The sequence below is a fragment of the Balaenoptera ricei genome, chromosome 14 (assembly GCF_028023285.1).
Source record: "Balaenoptera ricei isolate mBalRic1 chromosome 14, mBalRic1.hap2, whole genome shotgun sequence".
Lineage (NCBI taxonomy): Eukaryota > Metazoa > Chordata > Mammalia > Artiodactyla > Balaenopteridae > Balaenoptera > Balaenoptera ricei.
This window is the reverse complement of record NC_082652.1, coordinates 73,020,186-73,046,898: the sequence shown is the minus strand read 5'-3', so window position 1 is coordinate 73,046,898 and position 26,713 is coordinate 73,020,186. Positions and strand designations below refer to the sequence as shown.

Sequence of the window (26,713 nt, the reverse complement as noted above, 5' to 3'; positions counted from 1 at the left end):
CTAATCACAACTCTGACAGTGTTAGTTTTGTCACATTTAATTTCGTCACAGCTAATGGTGGAGTTAGGTTGGGCCAAAATTCTTTTTCACAGGATGTTTCACAGGTACAGGGGATTGCTATGGGCTGAAGTTGAAAGATTTCAAGGTGATGACACACAATTACTGCTTTGGGTCGTAGCTGTTAAAACCAAAGTCAAGGTGCTGCCATCAATGTTCGCGAGTACAAGATCATTGAGTTTTTATCAACTGAAGGTCTAACAGTGGAAATCTGAGGGTGTGGCCAGTGCCTGTCACAGCTCTTGCTGGCAGCTTCTGCAAACTCTGTTACTCAGCTGATTTCTTTCACTTGCTAGTTCCCTTCAGGCCACCTAAGCAGTTCGCAGTCCTTAATATTCAGAAAGTACTGTGTCCTACAGCCTACAAGGCAGGGTTAGAATTCTGGAGAGAGGAAGAAGGTAGGAGCATATCAAACATGATTTTAAGGAACTAAGGTTATTTTTAATACTTCTCTGCTTGAGAGACAATAACTGAATTTTTTTTTTTTTAATTTTATTTATTTATTTATTTTTGGCTGTGTTGGGTCTTCGTTTCTGTGCAAGGGCTTTCTCTAGTTGCGGCAAGTAGGGGCCACTCTTCATCGCGGTGCGCGGGCCTCTCACTATCGTGGCCTCTCGTTGCGGAGCACAAGCTCCAGATGCGCAGGCTCAGTAATTGTGGCTCACGGGCCTAGTTGCTCCGCGGCATGTGGGATCTTCCCAGACCAGGGCTCAAACCCGTGTCCCCTGCATTGGCAGGCAGATTCCCAACCACTGCGCCACCAGGGAAGCCCTGAAATTATTTTTTAAATGAAAAAGGTAGCTTCTTAGTTAATTTTTTTAAAATGTGTATATTGTTGAAGATTTTTGCGTCTATGTTCATCAGTGATATGGGCCTGTAATTTTCTTTTTTATGATATCTTTGTCTGGTTTTGGTATCAGGGTGATGCTGGCCTCGTAGAATGAGCTTGGGAGTGTTCCTTCCTCTGCAATTTTTTGGAATAGTTTGAGAAGGATAGATGTTAACTCTTCTCTAAAAAAACGGTACAAATGAACTTATTTACAAAACAGAAGCAGAGTCAATGTAGAAAACAAACTTATGGTTACCAGGGAGTAAGGTGGGGGGGATAAATTGGGAGATCGGGATTGACATATACCCACTACTGTATATAAAATAGGTAACCAATAAGGACCTACTGTATATAGCACAGGGAAATCTACTCAATACTCTGTAATGGTCTATATGGGAAACGAATCTTAAAAAAGAGTGAATAAATGTATATGTATAACTGATTCACTTTGCCATACACCTGAAACTAACACAACATGTGAATCAACTATACTCCAATAAAAATGAAAAGAAATATGTCTGTATATGTATGTATATATGTATATGTATGTGTGTGTGTGTGTGTGTGTATGTATGTATATAATAGTTTTCTCAGTCCTCACCCACATTACTTGGAATCTTACTAACAATCTAGATGATTTTTAGGGAAGTGTATGTATTGGGTTGAATAGTTCCCCCATCCACTGCCCCCTGCCTAATTCACGTGTACCCAGAAAGGCCTTTGCAGATATAATTACCTAAATTAAGGTGAAGTCATACTGGATTAGGGTGGGCTCTAAATCCAATATGACTGGTGTCCTTATAAAAAAAAGAAGACACAAAGGGACATGGCCACAGAGGGGAGAAGGTCATGTGAAGATGGAAGCAGAGACTGGGTGATGCACCTATAAACCAAAAAATGCCAAAGGATTGCCAAAACCACCAGAAGCCGGGAAGCAACAAGAAAAGATTTTTCTCTAAAGCCTTCAGAGGGAGCATGGGTCTGCTGACACTTGATTTCAGATTTCTAGTCTCCGGAACTGTCAGAGAATACATTTTTGTTGTTTTAAACCAGGCAACATGTGGCACTTTGTCACAGCAGCCCCAGGAAACTAACAAGGGCAGGATAATCCCTATTTTAGGAGAGAAAATTGAAAATCAGAAAAGGTAAGTGACCTGCTCAAAAACATAACAGCAATATACAGAGAATGTCTCAGTCTAGAACCCAGGTATTTTGCTTATTGGTTTAGTGTTACATCATTTTCAAAATGAGGAAACAGATTTTTTGCAAGCAGAGTTATCTAACATAAACAACCCTGGATGAGCAATCTAGACATAGATATAAGCCTGGTGATACCCGCTGTGTACTGATCCATCCTATGACTGGCCTTAAGCTCCCTGATCCCCAAATTTATTCTTTGTAAAACTCAGTGATTGAAATCAGCTATCGCAAATGGACTTTATGAACTTAACTTTATGCTTCAGATCACTGGGTGAAAGTTTTGGATTCTGGGTAGCCTGAGTTAACGGGGTGTATAAGATTTCCCAAGACAAGGAAAAGAAAAGGGATATTACAAACCGAAAGGAAAACTCCTTCTGAATTCTGTAGTCTTTACTTGGACCTATAAACCAGGCTTCCACTGATAAAATCCTGATGCAATCTCAGAGAATAAGGTGACTCAACATCTGGGTCATTTCTGCATAGACATCCTGTTAGAATTCAATCTTCTGTTTAATGAACACAGGCAAAGGACATATCAGAAAAGAAGCTGGCTCTGGGCTAACATTTATTTTGGCACTAACTAGCCCCCTTTGGATTGGTTTCTTGGAAAATCTTGGCAGCAAGAAGACTGGGCTGTGGATCTGAGGCATCCTTTTAGTCAATTCTCCCTTTCTGGGATCAGCCAATCAAATTACACTTCACTGGCCTACCAGGATGCTTTCTAAGAAGGATGCTTCTCTGTGATTGACAAATATTTGAGTGTCCTCTGAGCATGGCACTGTGCATATCCTTAACACATGTATCGGGGACATGTAGGGCACAGATATTTTATAGTTGACAACATGGAGAATTTGCCTCTGTTATTCCAACGACTGTTGAGTTTTGCCACTATAAGAAGCTAAATACCACATGACCTTGGCAATTGGCTATCAGTATGTGGCGTTTTCTTTTATTTTTCTATTCAGAATATTGGGCACCTTCTTTGAACTTACAGTCTAATTAAATAAATAAAACCTGAATCCATTTAACAGTCAAACCTAACATATTTTTTTTAAAAACTCTTGATTTGTCCCCCATGTTTCTCCCCCCCCACACACCCTCCAAGTTGGCTCTTTATCAAGTTTCAGAACCCAAAATGGTCCCACAATTCACCTAGTTTCTGAGGCTTAACATCAAAGAGTAAATTTGACTCCAGTCTTTTCTCCCATCCCACACCCAGCAGCAAGTCTCATCTTCTCCAAAGGCATCCTGAATCCTACCAGTCCTTAATACCTCCATAGTTTCCCCCAAAACAGGACCTACCAACATCTCTTGACTGTACTACACATTAGCCTCTTCTCTAGCTCCCACTTCTAAAATGAAAATTACATCATGTCACCCCATCCTGTGCAGATGCCTCTGCACTGAGAACTAATCCACCTTCCTTACTGTGGCTTCAAGGTTTCTCATGTCTCGGCCCTGCTACCTGTGGACTCCTCTCTTCACTCTCCCTCTTCTTTGTTCTGCTGCCACACAGTGGTCCTCTTCCTCTTCCTCTCCAGGGTCTTGGCACTTGCTGTTGGCTCTGCCTAAAATGTGCCTGCCCAAGATCTTTGCTGGCATCCCTCCAAATTCATTCACAGGTCCCCTTAAATGCCTCTTCTTCAGAAAGGCTCTCCTGACCTTCCTTTCTAGAATCACCTCTATTCCTTTCATTCTCTATCTCCTTAAACTAGTTTATTCTTCTGCATGCTTTATTTTTATTTGTTTATTGTCCCTTTCTATTACGAGAATAGAAACCTCATAAAGATAAACATTTGTCTGTCTTTTTTTTTACTGCTGAACTCCCAGTGCTAAGAAATATAGGGTAGGGGGCTTCCCTGGTGGTGCAGTGGTTGAGAGTCTGCCTGCCGATGCAGGGGACACGGGTTCGAGCCCTGGTCTGGGAAGATCCCACATGCCGCGGAGCAACTGGGCCCGTGTGCCACAACTACTGAGCCTGCATGTCTGGAGCCTGTGCTCCGCAACAAGAGAGGCCGCGATAGTGAGAGGCCCGCGCACCGCGATGAAGAGTGGCCCCCGCTTGCCACAACTAGAGAAAGCCCTCGCACAGAAACGAAGACCCAACACAGCCATAAATAAATAAATAAATAAATAAAAATTAAAAAAAAACAAAACAAAAAAGAAATATAGGGTAGCCCACCAGGGTCACATAATAACTGTTTGTTGAAAGAAAAAAAAATGAATGAATGAAAGACGTGAACAAATTTGGAGCGGGAAAAATGAGCTTATGCAGACTAACAGATGGATCCATGGGGTGAATTAGCCAGAGTGGGCTTTCTGCTTTTAAAATCTTAAATAAAATCTTAAAATAGAAATAGAAGAGACTTATGAAATAGCCTAAAGAAGAAAGAGAGTATTTCAAACACATGTCAGCAGCCCATAGATAGAAATGAACAAATTATGTGCATTGTTAAGGAACATGACTTCATGAGAATAATTAGAATACAGCAATGATGGAATGCATGATTATAATAGCATTTATTGAGGACTGACAAAGTGCCAGAGAGCAGGCTAAGTATTTTATTCTAAACAGCTCATTTAATTCTCAGAATAATCATTTGAGGATGTACTGTTTTGTCCCATTTTACAGATTTTTCTTTTAAGTTTTATAGCATCCCTGCAAGATCTCCCTATTTTACATATGAGGAAGCTGTGGTTTAGCAAAACTAGCTTACCCTAGTTAGCTAGTAAGTAAAAAAGACAGAATTCTAATCCAATCTGATTTCTGAATGCTTGTTCTCAACTACCTTTCTCTCTCCTCCATTCTAAAGATCTGGAACACTAATTACAGATTAAAATAAGGTGGTAATGAACAGGTTATCTGCATTAATCATGGGCTCAGATTTCCACTATTTGACTTCCAGTTAATAAAAAGCCATGATCATTTCCTCTTGGACACTGGTGGCACCATCTTGACTCCAATTTTAACATCCAACATTGAAAGCAGTAATTGTGTGGCCTCACCTTAAAAATCTTTCAATTTCAACCCATGGAAATCCCCTGTACCTGTCAAATATCCTGTGGTCAGAAATTCTGGCCCAGTTTAAACTCAATATTGGATGTGATATGGGGCTTCCCAAGGTAGGAAGATTGGGCTGAGCCCCAAAAGAGTTTTCACAGAACAGGTAATAGTTGTAGGTATTATTCCCCTTAGCTGTTTTCCTACAAAGTAGAAATAATATCTTTATTAAAACAATATAGAAAAGGGATTAACCAAGATGGCGGAGTAGAAGGACGTGCTCTCACTCCCTCTTGTGAGAGCACCAGAATCACAACTGGCTGCTGGACAATCATTGACAGGAAGACACTGGACTTCACCAAGGAGGATACCCCACGTCCAAGGACAGAGGAGAAGCCACAGTGAGACGGTAGGAGGGGCGCAATCAGAGTAAAATCAAATCCCATAACTGCTGGGTGGGTGACTCACAGACTGGCGAACACTCATACCACAGAAGTCCACCCACCGGAGTGAAGGTTCTGAGCCCCACGTCAGGCTTCCCAACCTGGGGGTCCGGCAACGGGAGGAGGAATTCCTAGAGAATCAGACTTTGAAGCCTAGTGCGAATTGACTGCAGGACTTTGACAGGACTGGGGGAAACAGAGACCCCACTCTTGGAGGGCACACACAAAGTAACGTGTGCATCGGGACCCAGGGGAAGGAGCAGTAACCCTGGGGGAGACTGAACCAGACCTACCTGCTGGTGTTGGGGGGTCTCCTGCAGAGGCGGGTGGTGGCTCTGTTTCACCGTGGGGATAAGGACACTGGCAGCAGAGGTTCTGGGAAGTTCTCCTTGGCGTGAGTCCTCCCAGAGTCTGCCATTAACCCCACCAAAGAGCACGGGTAGGCTCCAGTGTTGGGTTGCCTCAGGCAAAACAACCAACAGGGAGGGAACCCAGCCCCACCCATCAACAGTCGAGTGGATTAAGGTTTTACTGAGCTCTGAACACCACAGCAACAGGGAGGGAACCCAGCCCCACCCATCAACAGTCAAGTGGATTAAGGTTTTACTGAGCTCTGAACACCACAGCAACAGTCAGCTCTACCCACCACCAGAGCCTCCCATCAAGCCTCTTAGTTAGCCTCAACCACCAGAGGGCAGACAGCAGAAGCAAGAAAAACTACAATCCTGCAGCCTGTTGACCAAAAACCACAGTTACAGAAAGATAGAGAAGATGAAAAGGCAGAGGGCTAAGTACCAGATGAAGGAACAAGAAAAAAACCCAGAAAAACAACTAAATGAAGTGGAGATAGGCAACCTTCCAGAAAAAGAATTCAGAATAATGATAGTGAAGATGATCCAGGACCTCGGAATAAGAATGGAGGCAAAGATTGAGAAGATGCAAGAAATGATTAACAAAGACCTAGAAGAATTAAAGAACAAACAAACAGAGATGACCAATACAATAACTGAAATGAAAACTACACTAGAAGGAATCAATAGCAGAATAACTGAGGCAGAAGAACGGATACGTGACCTGGAAGACAGAATGGTGGAATTCACTGCTGCGGAACAGAATAAAGAAAAAAGAATGAAAACAAATGAAGACAGCCTAAGAGACCTCTGGGACAACATTAAACGCAACAACATTCGCATTATAGGGGTCCCAGAAGGAGAAGAGAGAGAGAAAGGACCAGAGAAAATATTTGAAGAGATTATAGTCGAAAACTTCCCTAACATGGGAAAGGAAATAGCCAGCCAAGTCCAGGAAGCACAGAGAGTCCCATACAGAATAAACCCAAGGAGAAACACGCCGAGACACATAGTAATCAAAGTGGCAAAAATTAAAGACAAAGAAAAATTATTGAAAGCAGCAAGGGAAAAACGACAAATAACATACAAGGGAACTCCCATAAGGTTAACAGCTGATTTCTCAGCAGAAACTCTGCAAGCCAGAAGGGAGTGGCATGATATACTTAAAGTGATGAAAGGGAAGAACCTACAACCAAGATTACTCTACCCGGCAAGGATCTCATTTAGATTTGATGGAGAAATCAACAGCTTTACAGACAAGCAAAAGCTAAGAGAATTCAGCACCACCAAAGCAGCTCTACAACAAATGCTAAAGGAACTTCTCTAAGTGGGAAACACAAGAGAAGAAAAGGACCTACAAAAACAAACCCAAAACAATTAAGAAAATGGTCATAGGAACATACATATTGATAATTACCTTAAACGTGAATGGATTAAATGCTCCAACCAAAAGACATAGACTGGCTGAATGGATACAAAAACAAGACCCATATATATGCTGTGTACAAGAGACCCACTTTAGACCTAGGGACACATACAGACTGAAAGTGAGGGGATGGAAAAAGATATTCCATGCAAATGAAAATCAAAAGAAAGCTGGAGTAGCTATACTCATATCAGATAAAATAGACTTTAAAATAAAGAATGTTACAAGAGACAAGGAAGGACACTACATAATGATCCAGGGATCAATCCAAGAAGAAGATATAACAATTATAAATATATATGCACCCAACATAGGAGCACCTCAATACATAAGGCAACTGCTAACAGCAATAAAAGAGGAAATCGACAGTAACACAATAATAGTGGGGGACTTTAACACCTCACTAACACCAATGGACAGATCATCCAAAATGAAAATAAATAAGGAAACAGAAGCTTTAAATGACACAAGAAACCAGATAGATTTAATTGATATATATAGGACATTCCATCCAAAAACAGCAGATTACATGTTCTTCTCAAGTGCGCATGGAACATTCTCCAGGATAGATCACATCTTGGGTCACAAATCAAGCCTGAGTAAATTTAAGAAAATTGAAATCATATCAAGCATCTTTTCTGACCACAACGCTATGAGATTAGAAATGAATTACAGGGAAAAAAACGTAAAAAAGACAAACACATGGAGGCTAAACAATACGTTACTAAATAACCAAGAGATCACTGAAGAAATCAAAGAGGAAATAAAAAAAAATACCTAGAGATAAATGACAATGAAAACACGACGACCCAAAACCTATGGGATGCAGCAAAAGCAGTTCTAAGAGGGAAGTTTATAGCTATACAAGCCTACCTCAAGAAACAAGAAAAATCTCAAGTAAACAATCTAACCTTACACCTAAAGAAACTAGAGAAAGAAGAACAAACAAAACCCAAAGTTAGCAGATGGAAAGAAATCATAAAGATCAGAGCAGAAATAAATGAAATAGAAACAAAGAAAACAATAGCAAAGATCAATAAAACTAAAAGTTGGTTCTTTGAGAAGATAAACAAAATTGATAAGCCATTAGCCAGACTCATCAAGAAAAAGGAAGAGGACTCAAGTCAATAAAACTAGAAATGAAACAGGAGAAGTTACAACAGACACCGCAGAAATACAAAGCATCCTAAGAGACTACTACAAGCAACTTTATGCCAATAAAATGGACAACCTGGAAGAAATGGACAAATTCTTAGAAAGGTATAACCTTCCAAGACTGAACCAGGAAGAAACAGAAAATATGAACAGACCAATCACAAGTAATGAAATTGAAACTGTGATTAAAAATCTTCCAACAAACAAAAGTCCAGGACCAGATGGCTTCACAGGTGAATTCTATCAAACATTTAGAGAAGAGCTAACACCCATCCTTCTCAAACTCTTCCAAAAAATTGCAGAGGAAGGAACACTCCCAAACTCATTCTATGAGGCCACCATCACCCTTATACCAAAACCAGACAAAGACACTACAAAAAAAGAAAATTACAGACCAATATCACTGATGAATATAGATGCAAAAATCCTCAACAAAATACTAGCAAACAGAATCCAACAACACATTAAAGGATCATACACCACGATCAAGTGGGATTTATCCCAGGGATGCAAGGATTCTTCAATATACGCAAATCAATCAATGTGATACACCATATTAACAAATTGAAGAATAAAAACCATATGATCATCTCAATAGATGCAGAAAAAGCTTTTGACAAAATTCAACACCCATTTCTGATAAAAACTCTCCAGAAAGTGGGCATAGAGGGAACCTACCTCAACATAATAAAGGCCATATATGACAAACCCACAGCAAACATCATTCTCAATGGTGAAAAACTGAAAGCATTTCCTCTAAGATCAGGAACGAGACAAGGATGTCCACTCTCACCACTATTATTCAACATAGTTCTGGAAGTCCTAGCCACGGCAATCAGAGAAGAAAAAGAAAGAAAAGGAATACAAATTGGAAAAGAAGAAGTAAAACTGTCACTGTTTGTGGATGACATGATACTATATATAGAGAATCCTAAAACTGCCAGCAGAAAACTGCTAGAGCTAATTAATGAATATGGTAAAGTTGCAGGATACAAAATTAATGCACAGAAATCTCTTGCATTCCTATACACTAATGATGAAAAATCTGAAAGAGAAATTATGGAAACACTCCCATTTACCACTGCAACAAAAAGAATAAAATACCTAGGAATAAACCTACCTAGGGAGACAAAAGACCTGTATGCAGAAAACTATAAGACACTGATGAAAGAAATTAAAGATGATACCAACAGATGGAGAGATATACCATGTTCTTGGATTGGAAGAATCAACATTGTGAAAATGACTATACTACCCAAAGCAATCTACAGATTCAATGCAATCCCTATCAAATTACCAATGGCATTTTTTACGGAGCTAGAACAAATCATCTTAAAATTTGTATGGAGACACAAAAGACCCCGAATAGCCAAAGCAGTCTTGAGGGAAAAAAATGGAGCTGGAGGAATCAGACTCCCTGACTTCAGATTATACTACAAAGCTACAGTAATCAAGACAATATGGTAATGGCACAAAAATAGAAGCATAGATCAATGGAACAAGATAGAAAGCCCAGAGATTAACCCACGCACCTATGGTCAACTAATCTATGACAAAGGAGGCAAAGATATACAATGGAGAAAAGACAGTCTCTTCAATAAGTGGTGCTGGGAAAACTGGACAGCTACATGTAAAAGAATGAAATTAGAATACTCCCTAACACCATACACAAAAATAAACTCAAAATGGATTAGAGACCTAAATATAAGACTGGACACTATAAAACTCTTAGAGGAAAACATAGGAAGAACACTCTTTGACATAAATCACAGCAAGATCTTTTTTGATCTACCTCCTAGAGTAATGGAAATAAAAACAAAAATAAACAAGTGGGACCTAATGAAACTTCAAAGCTTTTGCACAGCAAAGGAAACCATAAACAAGACGAAAAGACAACCCTCAGAATGGGAGAAAATATTTGCAAATGAATCAACGGACAAAGGATTAATCTCCAAAATATATAAACAGCTCATGCAGCTCAATGTTAAAGAAACAAACACCCCAATCCAAAAATGGGCAGAAGACCTAAATAGACATTTCTCCAAAGAAGACATACAGACGGCCACGAAGCACATGAAAAGATGCTCAACATCACTAATTATTAGAGAAATGCAAATCAAAACTACAATGAGGTATCACCTGACACCAGTTAGAATGGGCATCATCAGAAAATCTACAAACAACAAATGCTGGAGAGGGTGTGGAGAAAAGGGAAACCTCTTGCACTGTTGGTGGGAATGTAAATTGATACAGCCACTATGGAGAACAATATGGAGGTTCCTTAAAAAACTAAAAATAGAATTACCATATGACCCAGCAATCCCACTACTGGGCATATACCCAGAGAAAACCATAATTCAAAAAGACACATGCACCCGAATGTTCATTGCAGCACTATTTACAATAGCCAGGTCATGGAAGCAACCTAAATGCCCATCAACAGACGAATGGATAAAGAAGATGTGGTACATATATACAGTGGAATATTACTCAGCCATAAAAAGGAACGAAATTGAGTCATTTGTTGAGACGTGGATGGATCTAGAGACTGTCATACAGAGTGAAGTAAGTCAGAAAGAGAAAAACAAATATCGTATATTAATGCATGTATGTGGAACCTAGAAAAATGGTACAGATGAGCCAGTTTGCAGGGCAGAAGTTGAGACACAGATGTAGAGAATGGACATATGGACACCAAGGGGGAAAACTGTGGTGGGGTGGGGATGGTGGTGTGCTGAATTGGGCGATTGGGATTGACATGTATACACTGATGTGTATAAAATTGATGCCTAATAAGAACCTGCAGTATAAAAAAACAAACAAAACAACTAATACTAAACTTTCATTGGGTTATTTGTATGGAAATATGTTAACATAAATGTTTCAGATATTACATGAAATTTCTAAAAATCTTATATTTGTATTTGTATGGAAATATGTATGGAAATATGTTAATATAAATGTTTCAGACATTACATGAAATTTCTAAAAAAAAAAAAAACAATATAACAATGCAGGAACACTGGAATCAGAGAATAAGAGTTAAAGTCAAATTATTATCCTTTTGTGTAGCACATAAGATACATCAGAGTAGGCAGAATATAACCTGCAGTTAAAAGAATCCATAAAATAGTGATTTAAAAATGAGTTTCACTAAAAGTAGAACTACCAAGCGACCCAGCAATCCCACTACTGGGCATATACCCTGAGAAAACCATAATTCAAAAAGAGTCATGTACCACAATGTTCATTGCAGCTCTATTTACAATAGCCAGGACATGGAAGCAACCTAAGTGTCCATCAACAGATGAATGGATAAAGAAGATGTGGCACATATATACAATGGAATATTACTCAGCCATAAAAAGAAACGAAATTGAGTTATTTGTAGTGAGGTGGATGGACCTAGAGTCTGTCATACAGAGTGAAGTAAGTCACAAAGAGAAAAACAAATACCATATGCTAACACATGTATATGGAATCTAAAAAAGAAAAAACAAGGTTCTGAAAAACCTAGGGGCAGGACAGGAATAAAGATGCAGACATAGAGAATGGACTTGAGGACATGAGGAGGGGGAAGGGTAAGCTGGGACAAAGTGAAAGAGTGACATGGACATATATACACTACCAAATGTAAAATAGATAGCTGGTGGGAAGCAGTGACATAGCACAGGGAGATCAGCTCAGTGCTTTGTGACCACATAGAGGGGTGGGATACGGAGGGTGGGAGGGAGATGCAAGAGGGAGGAGATATGGGGATATATGTATATGTACAGCTGATTCACTTTGTTATAAAGCAAAACTAACACACCATTGTAAAGCAATTATACTCCAATAAAGATGTTTAAAAAAAAAAAATGAGTTTCACTCTTTTTGGGTTGGGTATCACATGAGGATAGTCAACTATAAATTTCTTCATGTGCTACTTTCTAAAAAGTACTATCATGTTTCATACTAAAACACAAAATGTATATGTGTGTACATAGATGTATGTATATATGTATTAAATTATATAGTATTTATACGCTAATACCTTATAATCCTAACTTTAGGTTAAAAAAAAAGAGGAAATAAATTTGATCCCACAGTATGATTTAGAACAATTTATCTTACTATATTTTCTTCAAAAATTTCATCCCTAAATTTTTGGATACTATTCTGCCCATCTTATTTTACCTTCTATCTCTCCAGCACCTTATAAAAGGCTTGACACATAGTAGGTGCTCAATAATTGCTTATGGACCATACAGATAAAAGGGCTGTCAAGATGAGAGAATATATAAATACATATGAGTAAAAATGCTATATTCTCTGTGTGTCTTTACTCTTCTTCACTTCATGAACACCAGCTTTCCATAGAATCCAATATAACTGAAGGAGTCCCATAAAAGAGCTCAGCTCAGCTGTTTTATCTTTGAAGTAGAGTTTTATTTGGCTGCTGCAGCATTATGACAATATCCCTGATGATGCTCAAGCTCTATTTTGCTCTAATTCAGTTTATCAAGCAACCTACTTTCATTTTCAGTAGGCTACATAACCAAACAAGGCAATTAAACCCAAAACAAATCTACCTTTTTGGAACCTCATTATCCCAGGCTAGATACCCATACTTTCCAGGAATTTCTCATTATTATGACACTCTCATGTCATCTTTCTTCACACTCCCTAATAGCAGTGAGAAATCTGTAGCTTTTTTCTCTATACTTTGTCACCAAGCAGATAGCTTCTCTAGAAGTTTGGTTATACCAGTGGAAGAAACTTGAATTATGCTTGGTGCTCAGAGGGAGTAACAAGGAGCCAGTAGAGGCTTTTTAGGGGAATTGAATTATGCTGTACCACTGATTAACCCAAACAACAAGTCATCTTTGTCCTTCATCCTTAATTGTGCACTGAAAGATATATATATATTATATATATATAATATATATATATATAATATATAATATGTATATATATTTTTTTATCTGAGAAAATATTTAGGGAGCTTTGAGAAACTAATCAGAAAATATGTTCAGATCTAGATTCTCTGGTCTTTTAAAAATTAATCTTTTATATTAATTCAACACATAAAGAACTTTTTCAACTTTCAAAGGGGACTAATCTATTAAATACGTTTTTAATCTGTTCTGCTTAAAATAGTTTACACTAGACTAATAGTTCCTTGGGAGTCAGGAGATTGTCTGACTTGCTTTTGTATCCTCATGTACTAGCAGAGCACCTAGATCAGGGGTGCCCAATAGAACTTTCTGCAATAATGGTAATGTTCTCTGTGCTGTCCTATACAGTAGCCAGTAGTCATATATGAACTCTTGAAATGTGGCTAATGAGGCGCTGAATTTTTAGTTTTCAATTTTATTTAAATTTTAAGTGCTACCTTGACAGATGTGGTTAGTGTGCCTGCATTTTAGATTTTATTTTACATCAATACATTGAAATGTAAATAGGCACATGTAGCTAATGGTGATTGTACTGGACCATGAAGTCTAGGACATAACACAAAAGAATCATTTTGAATGACTGACTGAATGAATGAATAAGTACAGAATGACTCACCTTTTGCTTTCAATTTTTCTAACGTGATTAAACAACTCACCCTCACAAGCCTACCTCTAATTCTTCCACTAATATACATCATTGTAGAAGATATAATACCTCGCTAATTGACCATTAAATCCAAATGGATTCCTTAAGCCTTCTGTTGCCGGGGATGCCATACCATAAGCCTTTAATGTCTCTCATCTTATACTTGTAATACCTGAAAACATGTTTTGCAATGAGAGAATTTTTAAATTATAACAGCATTTGTGTGTTACCTAAAAAGATGAAACATCAGTGCTTATATTTCTTTCTTTCTACTATTAGTCTATAGCCACGTACACGACCACAAAACTGGACCAGCTGATTGGCTCACAGTAAACTTCTCCTCCACAGTCATCCCAAATATGCACTCAAATTACCATGCAGTGCAGTCAATAATTGGAAACCAGTTTAAGTGATAAAAGAAATTAGCTAGACAGAACTGTGATTTACTTGGTTTGCTTAATTTATAGAATCATGATGAATAAATACTGCTGATATGTATCATCTCTGCCACAAATTAAGTACAAATCAGATTCTACCAGCAAATGTTAACCAGCTAGCTATTCACAAAATGGCAATGCTGTGACACATTTTATGGGATAATAGAGTGTTTTCTGCTCATAAAGCTTCAAAATTTAGTTAGGGATGCAAAGATGTACAAGAGGCAAATTAGACAACAAACCAGTCTACAATAGCGTGCTAAGTAATAGGGAGGGGATGATTAGGGGGAAAGTAATAATATACGTAAATGGCTGATTGCATAGTAATCAAGCCTTATTACCTTAGTGATTACTCTACTGAGTGTCCCACTTTGGTTGTCAGTGCAGGGCAGTTGGAATTATGTTTCCATTTGGTCCCATTAGGGGCAGGGAACTTCTCTCTATCGAGTGCCTACTAGATGCCAGGTAAGACTCAGGGGCTTCCCATATGTTATCACATTTCATCTTTACAACCTGGGAATGAAACTGAGGAGGACCCTGTGGGGCTCCTGGGCACGGAAGCCTTTTTGGCCCCCGTTTCTTGTAGGCAAGACTCCTGCCTCGATGACCTTCCCTGAGTTCCAAAGGGCAGATGCAAACAGTTGGTAATCAAGGGAGGCCCAGCCAAGAAACCACCTGAGGCAAAATTAAAGGGGCCAGAGAACCTCATCAAGATTAGGATTCTGACCACCTGAGACCCTGCACACACCCTAATCCTGTCAGCAAACCTACCCTTGAACCATTGCTATAAAACTCCTCATCAAATCCTCCTAGGTTGGGATACCTAGTGTTTTGAGGCAGGAGCCTGCTGTGTCCCCCTTTGCCTGGAAAAATGATAAAGCTATCCTTTTCTACTTCACCCAAAACTCTTGTCTCCGAGATTCGATTCAGCACCGGTGCACAGAGAGGCTGAGCTTTTGGCATCAGGAGGAGGAGGAGTAAATCATTCATATCTCCAATTTATAATCAAGGACAATGAGCTTTCAAGGATTAAGGAACTTGTCCTAGGATATGGATAGTAATGTTTGGAGACATAATGTTCAGAGACTTTCCAGTACCCCCCATAACAACCATAGAAGTAGAGCTTTATTAGAATTAAAAAAAAAAAAAATCCAGGGACAGATGAAAAAGGCAAATATGTCTATTTCCTCTGTATAATATATTCTTTTTTTAAACAGTTAATTATCTTTTTAAAAAATTTATTTATTTTATTTTTGGCTGTGTTGGGTCTTCGTTGCTGCGTGCGGGCTTTCTCTAGTTGCAGCGAGCAGGGGCTACTCTTTGTTGAGGTGTGCAGGCTTCTCATTGTGGTGGCTTCTCTTAGCTGTGGAGCACAGGCTCTAGGCACGCAGGCTTCAGTACTTGTGGCACGTGGGGCTCAGTAGTTGTGGCTCACGGGCTCTAGAGCACAGGCTCAGTAGTTGTGGTGCACGGGCTTAGTTCCTATGCGGCATGTGGTATCTTCCCAGACCAGGGCTTGAACCTATGTCCCCTGCATTGGCAAGCAGATTCTTAACCACTGTGCCACCAGGGAAGCCCCGTAAAGTATTTTTGGTTTTTGTTTTTATTTTTTGGCTGCACCGCACAGCATGTGGGATCTTATTTCCCTGACCAGGGATGGAACCCATGCCCCCATCAGCGGAAGCGCAGAGTCTTAACCACTGGACCACCAGGGAAGTCCTATTTCCTCTGTATAATATATTCTAAAGTCGATTTGGGGGTTGCTTTCACTCATCTTTTCAGGGTAAAGAATATAATGGACTAAGAATATTACTTACAACACTTAACTATAAAAGGGTTTTGTGGATAATTGGGTTGTGGTCTAGCAAATAGGCTCCCCATTCTAACTCAAGCCTCCAGCCAGTATGTGGTCCATTTTAACATCCTTCACGATTAAACTGCCTTAACAGCATCTTAAAGGACCCCAAATAATAATTCAAAAATTCTCCACATGTGGTATGAAAAGATTAGACAAGTCTTAAGCACACGGGGACTTAAATCCAGCTGATAATACAGCAAAGAAATTATGCACCATAAAGGCAGGGGGAAGAGCAAGGGTTTAGCCAAAGGAAGATATAATCAGGAGACACAGGCCTTCCTATAAATCAAGCCTTTGTATTCTGGGTGATTATTTCATAAACTGGATCTTGGGCTGCTGATCTCTTTAAATGATTACTGCAGTACGCGTGCACTTTTTAGAAACAGTTGCTGGCTGATTTATATTTCAGACATGATTTCCATCAGTGTTTATTCCTTGAGAATATGGTTTTCATAACAGAGTTGCTATTTTCAAATAATATGGAAAACTTGAAATTCAATTTGTATAAAAGCTACGTCATTTTAGTGTACAATTACTACATCACATTTGGAAAAACAGTGATAAAACGAGCAAGCAAATGCTAACCAGACGAGACCCATTTTCAAAAAATAAGATCATTTTGTCAGTGAGAGAACAATGAAAACGTCCCCCCACCTTTGCCTCTAAATTCTGAAATTCTAACCAAGTAATAAAATCCGCCTCTGAACTTCCTCTAAAAACACAGAAGGATGAGCTTATAAGAAGTCAAGAGAGAAGGAAGAGAAAGAGTAAGGAAAAGGGGAGGGAGGGAGGGGAGGGGAGGGGAGGGGAGGGGAGGGGATGGGAGGTGGGAGGAGCGTGGGGAGAGGAGGAAATGAAGCACAGGATCTGTAAGATGTTCCATCTTACTCAGGAATTGGTGTATTATTGAGCAGGTTTGGAGAAGATGAAGTGTTTCTTACCTTAGAAATATTTTGAAATTGCTAAAATGGCATTTTGTGTTAACAACAGAAGATAAAATACACATGCCGTACCTATTAGTCCTGATAACATAATTTATTTATCCTAATGTCTGTAATAAAGACAGCGAGTGAGCTACACAATACTCTTAATCTAAATGAATTGAAGGAGTTTGCTGTTTTGCACATGTAAAAGATATTCTAAAGTACTGTTTATCTAGGCTGAACTGTTCCTATCTACCTATCTACTCAGTAAGATATTAATTATCCAAGGACAATTATCCGATTCTTAATGAAACACAATCAGGTCACCCTGCAAGTAAACAATGGCCTGCAAAGGAAATAATCCTTACTCCATACAGTGGTAAGAAGAGAGGTGATTTAATAAAACAAAGGTGTTATTAAAGGCCAAAATATAGTTAGCATTTTAAGACCACTATCACTGCCCTTAATGAAAAAAATTCAAGATACTTTCAATGTTTCGAAACCAGAATGATTTTCTACTTTCATTTTCTGGAGAAAGATAACTTATATGAGACAACAATAACAACAAGTAACCTTTTATTCAGTTAGGTGTTTAGTTTTTATTTTATGCCTTATCATCATTTATGCTAATTTTTAAGCAAAGTAAATGCTTACAGAAACCAGCACCCAGTGAGTTCATCTACATAAATTCTCAGACTGCTTTCTGAATGAGGAAGAATGGAAGATATATACAAAGGACCGAAGCAGCTGTCTTTGTAATAAAGCACTTATTTGAGGAGGCAAGCACAATATGATTCAGGCATAAAAAATTACCTAGACAATATGTGAGACCGAGCAGGACCCTATGGGGCTCCTGGGCATGGAAGCATTTTCATGTTCCCCGTTTCTTGGAGGGAAGAGACTCCAGCCTCCATGACCTTCCCTGAGATCCAAAGGGCAGATTTGAACAGTTGCTAATCTGGGAAGGGAAGGGATGCAGAGTCAAGGGAGGAACAGCCAAGGAACAATAGTGCAGCCTTGGGGTAGGGTCCTGGTTCTGCCTCAAGGGATACACATAACAATGTCTTTAAGCCTTTTATAGAATTAAAACCCAGCAAATGAAGATGTTAGCATTCTTTAGGCCAGAGGAGACCATCTGAGGCCAGACCAAAGGGACCAGAAAGTTCATCAAGAAGATTACCTGAAACAAGATTAAAGAGCCTAAACCCTGCATACACCCTAATCTTATCAGCAACCCCACCCTTGAACCATTGCCATAAAACTCCTCAGCAAATCCTCCCTGGTTGGTACACATAGTTTTCAAGGGCAGGAGCCTGCTGTGTTCCCCTTTGCCTGGCAAAGCAATAAAGCTATTCTTTTCTACTTTGCCCAAAACTCTGTCTCCGAGATTCGATCTGGCACCGGTACACAGAGGCTGAGCTTTTGGCATCATATGCCTCGGCCATCACAAGTAATGGGCTCATAAACAAATCTGTGATTTAGATTTTTAATATTTCATTTAACAAATTCTTACAAGTTTCCTTACTTGTTTCGTTGCTGTTACATATTTAAAATATTTGCTTCCTCAGGAAGCTTCTGAGAGCCCTAAGTTCTTTTACTTCATTACACAGATATGCTTTCTTAACCTGTCTCAGACAGTGTAGAACAGTATTAGGAACACAGTGGGTGTTCATTAAACACACTTGTAAGTTGAATTATGTTATTGTTTTTACTTTATAAAGGTTAAGGCCATATGTGTAATACAAATAATCACAGACTTATTTTTTTGATTAATTATACTAAAAATGTTGTATCATGAGTAATGTTTTTAATGAAATGAGGCGATATTATTAGTCAGTATCCAAATGCAAAAGACTTTTTCTTGTCCCTTGGCTTGGAAAGGTTTTTAAAAATGTGAATTAAAAAAATGCTGGATATGGATTTTCAAACTGGATACTTAAAAATAATGGTATTAACAGAAGAAAAATAATGTTGCTCAGTCCTAGAAGTGAAACTGACTATGTAGAATTTTCACCAGAAATGTAATGTAATCATAGCCAGTCAGCCTTGAAAAGTACACTAAAACAATTCCAGGGATAATAGTTGGATTAGGAAGTGAAGAATTCAGACGATCCATAGAAACTGGATCTTCTGCTTTTAAGGTTTAAGTTCTGCCATGAGAAAACTGAACAAGATTTTTTTACAGAATTTTTTATGGTTTTTTCAACTATCAGTCTGTATACAACATGGCATATACCATTTTCAAAAATATATATTTTGACTTAATTTGTTTTTATTCAAGTTTATTGATTAAAATACCAAATATTCATAAAGTTTATTGATTCTATATATATACGATCTGTGAAAAGTCATTGAAGAGGGGCTTCCCTGGTGGCGCAGTGGTTGAGAATCTGCCTGCCAATGCAGGGGACACGGGTTCGAACCCTGGTCTGGAAAGATCCCACATGCCGCGGAGCAACTAGGCCCGTGAGCCACAACTACTGAGCCTGCGCGTCTGGAGCCTGTGCTCCGCAACAAGAGAGGCCGCGATAGTGAGAGGCCCGCGCACCGCGATGAAGAGTGGCCCCCGCTCGCTGCAACTAGAGAAAGCCCTCGCACAGAAACGAAGACCCAACACAGCCAAAAATAAATAAATAAATAAATTAATTAATTAATTAAAAAAAAACAAAAAAGTCAATGAAGAAATTGATGACTCAAATTACATGTGAACAGAGTCACTGCAAAGTAGAAATCAGCATTATCTCGTGATTTCAATCCAAACAGCAACAAAACATTCTTAAGAAGAGAAACCTGGAAGTCGGACCAGCTTTGTGGGCATACAACTAACGAAGCTGCACAAGATCCCACACTTAGGAGGGTCCTGTGTTGAGCATGGCTTCATGCTCTACTGTAGCTTCTGGGTCCTGCAAATTATTTAGCTGGTCCTGCCTGGGAGGCTGCATTTTCTTTCTTTTTTTTTTTTAACATCTTTATTGGAGTATAATTGCTTTACAATGGTGTGTTAGTTTCTGCTTTATTACAAAGTCAATCAGTTATACATATACATATATCCCCATATGTCTTCCCTCTTGCATCTCCCTCCCTCCCATCTCCCTATCCCACCCCTCTAGGTGGTCACAAAACACCGAGCTGATCTCCCTGTGCTATGCGGCTGCTTCCCACTAGCTATCTATTTTACATTTGGTAGTGTATATATGTCCATATATACACTACCACTCTCTCCCTTTGTCCCAGCTTACCCTTCCCCGTGTCCTCAAGTCCATTCTCTAGTACATCTGCATCTTTATTCCCGTCTTGCCCCTAGGTTCTTCAGAACCACTTTTTTGTTTTGTTTTTTAGATTCCATATATATGTGTTAGCATACGGTATTTGTTTTTCTCTTTCTGACTTACTTCACTCTGTATGACAGACTCTAGGTCCATCCACCTCACTACAAATAACTCAATTTCGTTTCTTTTTATGTGACCTGAAACCTGTACATTACTATGCCCTTAAAGATGCTATGTGAGGTTTTATTTCTGTGAGGCAAATATCTCCAAGACTTGTCCAGCTTAGTCATATCCCCACCCCCAACAAATACTTTACTGCAATTTGTCTTCATCTGGTCTTTGTAGCCTTGGCTGAGTTGAAGAAGGAATGGAGATTCTGCCCAGTGTGCAGACCATGATACCAGCAACCAGACTACGTCTCAGTTGCTCTTCTTCAACATATTGATTTCAAATCCTTAAGAAGTGACCTAGTCCAAAGATTATTTTCTCATATGTACAGATGAAAATCTTTCTGATTTCTACTTCACCTTCTTCCAAAAGCATGTGAGGTGATTTTGAAGTTAAATATAGTTTTAAATAAAATGATTGGGAATACAGATAAAATAGCATCATTCAAAAAAAAAAAAACAAACAGAAGTAGATGAAACTAGGTGTCTAAATCTCTAAATAATGTAGTTTGTTACAAATAGTCCTTCATGTCATTTAGCTATTAGATTACAATTTTTTTAAAAACTCTAAAAAAAATAAAGCTGGCAGACTACTCATCAGTAATAATCTTTCCAAATAAATTAGAAGTTTAGTAGAAAAATCAAAATTTTGTAAGATACAGAAATATTTTTCAAATGTACAGTTTGGGGGCTGTTCCTTTAAAAAAGTAGAAATCACTAAATTATAACTTGGTCAAAGAACATTCATTCAGCTGCATTACTTTGTGACCATGGAGCTTAATATAGTGATTTATCTTAAAGGACAATGAGATTGCCCAATAGAGATTATCTCTTTACATTTCTTAACTCTAGATTCACTTTTGTAAGCTTCTTAAGGGCATTCAATGCATGAGTAAGTTCTTGAATAATCCCTGTATTGAGAAGTCCTATGCCATTTTTCTTCTCCTTTGATGTTACACTTTTTATAGACAAACTTAGAAAAATCTGAAAAAATCAATGCAGGAGGCTGAAACCCAATGTTGATGATGAAGTACTGGCGGGTAGAGTCAGTCACTTACTCGGGAGTGAATATGTAGACTGTGTGGATGGACCAGGCCTTGATAGTTGTTAATTTGTCATTCTGGAGATATGGCCAAAGTGGGAAGGCCATTTTGTTAAAGTTATCTTACCTTTAAAAACCCTCAGGTTAAACATGTTGCTTCAGAAATATTCCTTCCATTCCGTCACCTCAATAAATTACTATGAAAGGATTCAAAGATATTGCCAATGAAAACAAATACGTTCTAAATTTGCCCTTCCTGTCTCATACTCACACTCAGGCTGAGTGGCCACCTTGATGGGCTGAGAGCTCTCCCCTGGTCCCCACTCGTTGTAGGCCACGACTCGGAAGGTGTACATGGCTTCTGGCTTCAGGTTTCCCACAGTAAACTGAAGGGACCCAGGCTGGGATGTATTCACTGCTCGTTCCCTAGGAAATAAAAGTTGCAAGGAAAGATTATTCCCACATGAATACTTTTAGCCACAGCCTTTACTTAATGAGCAAGAGAGGGACTTCCCTGGTGGTACAGTGGTTAAGAATCCTCCTGCCAAGGCAGGGGACACGGTTTCGATCCCTGGTCCGGAAAGATGCCACATGCTGCGGAGCAACTAAGTCCGTGCACCACAACTACTGAGCCTGCGCTCTATAGCCCGCAAGCCACAACTACTGAAGCCCACGCGTCTAAAGCTGGTGCTCCACAACAAGTGAAGCCACCGCAATGAGAAGCCATCGCACCGCAATTAGAAGCCCGTGCACCGCAACGAAGAGTAGTTCCCACTCTCCGCAACTAGAGAAAGCCCGCGCGCAGCAACAAAGACCCAACGCAGCCAAAAATTAATTAATTAATCAATTTTAAAACAAAATAATGAGCAAGAGCAGTAAGGTAGACCAGAAGGTTGCTTACGCATTTCCTGTTGACTCTGCATGTAAGGCAAGACCTCGAAGGCTTACTATGGAATGTAAACTGACTGGAAGAGCCTATAAATAAATGTTGCAGGGTTCCTGGGGAGTTCAAGTTTATGCCATTCCCATGAACCTTGCATACTAAAGTCTTTTCCCTTGACACTTTACAATTTAGTCTCAAAACTCATAACAAAGAGCTAGTAAAATAAGAAGAAGCGTCTGGAATGTAGGCAGGAAGATGCGTTTCGTAAACATTCAGCTAATGACAGAAATCAGGGTTTTGATTATTCCACAAGTCAGTCTTTGTCAGTACTGTCAACAAATGCATTTATGCATTGTCCTTCATTGTAGGAAAGGAAAAGGCAGATGCCAAGTGTTGATGTGTACAGAGCTTGAGGTCCTGTGGTTATGTTAAGTGAAATTTAGTGAAAGGAAGTAGATGCCCTTCCTCGTGAGGAGAAAGTACAACACGTGTCTACTTGCCTTTTCTTCAAGCCACATCTACATGTGTCCAATTTATTTTCCAATTAAAAACTTCCTCAGAGGCTCCAAACAAATGAATTAATCTGCTGATCATGGTGAGATTTATAGTACATATTAAGAGAAGACAAATCCTATGGATATGGATGCTGACATATAAGAAACAGGAACTCCTCAAGTATGCTTTAAGGACATACATGATTCTAGACATTTATATGCTCATTGGTCTTGTACAATTGAATGTGAAGGAGTTCCTTCTAAGCCACTTAACTGTTTCTTAAGGTTTCTATGTCTAGATGATATCTCTTGCATCTCAGTGGAATTATATATTCATTTTAATTTTACCACTCAGTTTTATTTTGTTTGGGGAGATATTTAAAATAAAACCTATTTTGCTGCCAGGGCAAATTAAGCTTCCAAAAAGTGAAAACAAAGTTCTATGGGCATGAATGGTGATTGCCGGGCATATATACATGCTTAATTTGACTGATATGACAGAGACTGGCTGGCTCCTCCTCAAACCCATTTCTCCTTCTTCAGGTACTAGACTGTATGTCCTGGCCCCCCTGAAGCCAAGATGAGGCCATGTGACTGGGTCTAACCAATGAGTTTGAGTGTACACAATGTGTGCTGATTCCAGGCCTGGCCTTGAAAAACCACATATATGGCAGGCAGACCTTGGAAGCCATACATAGATGATGGAGAAGTCAAATTTTTGCAAGAATTCTGGAGAAGACCTGGGAGAAGAACTGCCTGTCAATCAGGAACATCCTTTTTCTATAATACTTTAGAGAGTCAAACAGATTAGAGCCATTATAAATTTGAGGGCTTGTTATAGCAGTTAGCATTAGTTTATCCATTACCGCTCACAATTAAAATATGCACGCTGGGTGGTTATCAGGGGCAAGGTGGAGGGAGGGACGGGATGTTAGTATTTAATGAGTACAGAGTTCAGTTGGGGAAGATGAAAAAACTCTGGAGGTAGAAGGTAGTGAGAGTTGTGCCACAAGGTGAATGCAATTAATGCCATAGAACTCTACACTTAAAAATGGTTAAAACTGTAAATGCTATGTTTTGTATATTTTACCACAATAAACAAACAAACAAAAAACAAAACACCCTGTATGAATCTGGATATAGCACAAGATTTAGGTATTCCTTTCTAAGTACTGTGTTAATTTGCTGCAAGGCTGAATTGTGACTTATAGTGGGGGAGGGATCTGGGTGGGATTCAATAGTGACTTATCGTAAGTAGGAGTAAGAAACATCAGATAGGGCTCCCATGTACCACACATCACACTGATCTATTCTACCAAACTAAGATTATTCAGGCCAATACATTGCTTTTTAAAAGAAAACCCTCATAATCAGATTGTATGCCTTGTGGATGTAGACAGTTTTGCATATTATTTTCTTTCAGCAGAATTTTTATATGCATTATCTCCCTTTTTATATAAATAGGATGGTTTTATTATCATTATTTTATAGATGTAAAAGTGAGATTTAAAGAAACAACTTTTTTTTTTAAAGGACTCACAGTTAATGAATACCACCGTTAAGAATGAAATTCAGGACTTTATCCTCTAGATCCAGTATTGGTATCATTCAACAACATGGGAAAACAAGGGGCCTATTTGGATCATGGGTAGTTTGCGTAGAAGACATGAGCTCCTAAAGGGAAAGGAGAGACACCTGGGCATTCAGAAACCACTGGGAGAATGAGTGTAATTATCATCTGTTATGGGTCATTTCAGGATGTATTTTCTAAACCTTCAAGCAACATATTTGTCACTGAAGGTCAGATCTGCATACCAAACTCCTGGAGTATCTATAAGGAAGGACAGCTTTCATAACTGACTTTATTCTTATAACTACTGAATAATTTAGATGAAATAGCTGTGTTCTAGGACAAGCTGGCATAACCCCTTGAAAAGGCATTCTTCAAAGGAAAAAGAGGCAAGAACATCTGGGCATGTCCAGGTAAGAATGTCTAAGATCATATAATAGAAACATTACTCACATATAAAAGGGGACGCTGGATTTTATTACAAGGAAGGGAGTTTCAGGTTCTTATAATCTCCAGCAGCCTCCAAAAATATCCCAGATTACTAATGATCATGAAAAAAAATTATATTCATTGATACGGACAACTGATACTTCCTCAGTGTTAACAGAGTATGAACAAAGCATCTTTAGAAAACACTTCCATGGTAGTGATCTCAGCCCTTCCTCCAACCAGATGCTAGCACTGCCCTAGATTTACCACTAGTTTCTTCAATGTGGGCTCTTAATGGTCTTAAACAACAATTTAATCTAAACATTTCCATTTTATGTGCCAATTTTCAGAAATCTGCTTATCCTATCAAACTGAGGTCACATCAAAATGCTATGTAGACTATGGAGTGGATTCAGGATTTTTAAGCCTGGGGTTGTTGTCTTGATTTTCTCATTAACTTATCTGAGCCTCAGATTTCTCAAGTGCAAATTGGTGCTATAAAAATGTTTACCTCATAGAGTTTCTAGAGAACTCAGTGAGATGCTGTATGTGAACCATATAAAGCAGTAGGCATGAGACCTGGTACTCAGGGAGTCTTCCATATGTGGCAGTTATTACTGCTATTATTTCTATTATTATAACAAAATACCACCACAACCTCATAGGAAATAAGGGTTCTTGAGTTCAAGAAGAGGACCTTTCCTCAATCTGAAGAAATTAATGAGGTACAATCATGAAGAAAAGCACATATTGATATTTTCTATCAGATTAATATTGTTTACAGAGATAAGTCAAATCAAAAAAGTAGTCATATTCACAGACATAGGGAACAGACTTGTGGTTGTCAACGGTGGGGTGTGGGGAAGGAATGGATTGGGAGTTTGAGAGTAGCAGATGCAAACTATTGTATATAGAATAGATAAACAACAAAGTCCTACTGTATAGCACAGGGAACTATATTCAACATTCTGTGATAAACCATAATGGAAAAGAATATAAAAAAGAATGTATATATATATGTACAACAATCACTTTGCTGTACAGCAGAAATTAGCACAACATTGTAAATCAACTATACTTCAATAAAAAAGTATATTCATAACTAGAGGCATTGAACAAGTTTCAATAATGAAACTGGTAATATTTTTTAAAGGGAAGAGGCTTTGCTGACCTCAACGGAGAAGGAATAGGTGTGCTCCAAGTTCCACAGCATAGTCGTACAGCCCCATGATATCTTATGCCCACACTGGTGTCTGGGCTTTGTTGCTGGGCTGTTGTCTTGGCTTTCTCATTAACTTATCTGAGCCTCAGATTTCTCAGGTGCAAGCGCTGATGCTTTCTTTGGTCCTACTGGGGCAACATCGAACGTGATACCAATGCATTCTAAGACAATGGTATTTACTGCCATGTCACCCTTCACAGATTTCTTCAAAGATTCGCAGGTGGCTTTTGATCACCCCATTTGTTCTTTAATAGCTGAAAACAAAGCATCGCAAATCATTTCCCAACAAGTAAGTAAAATCTAAATTTGGAAGGGCAGTTTGTTACTCTCGTTTCTCTGGTTCCACAATAGGGCAATGCCAGCCATGTAAAGTAA

General features: G+C 38.8%; 1 protein-coding gene across 1 annotated transcript in view; it reads right to left on the bottom strand.

The window, feature by feature from the left end:
• Positions 1-26,713, bottom strand: part of DCC (DCC netrin 1 receptor) — a 1,173,736-nt gene that overhangs the window by 346,435 nt on the left and 800,588 nt on the right. Inside the window, exon 13 of the mRNA XM_059893793.1 lies at positions 22,012-22,166. Coding sequence (XP_059749776.1) covers positions 22,012-22,166 — 155 coding nt within the window. The remainder of the gene's footprint in view (positions 1-22,011; positions 22,167-26,713) is intronic.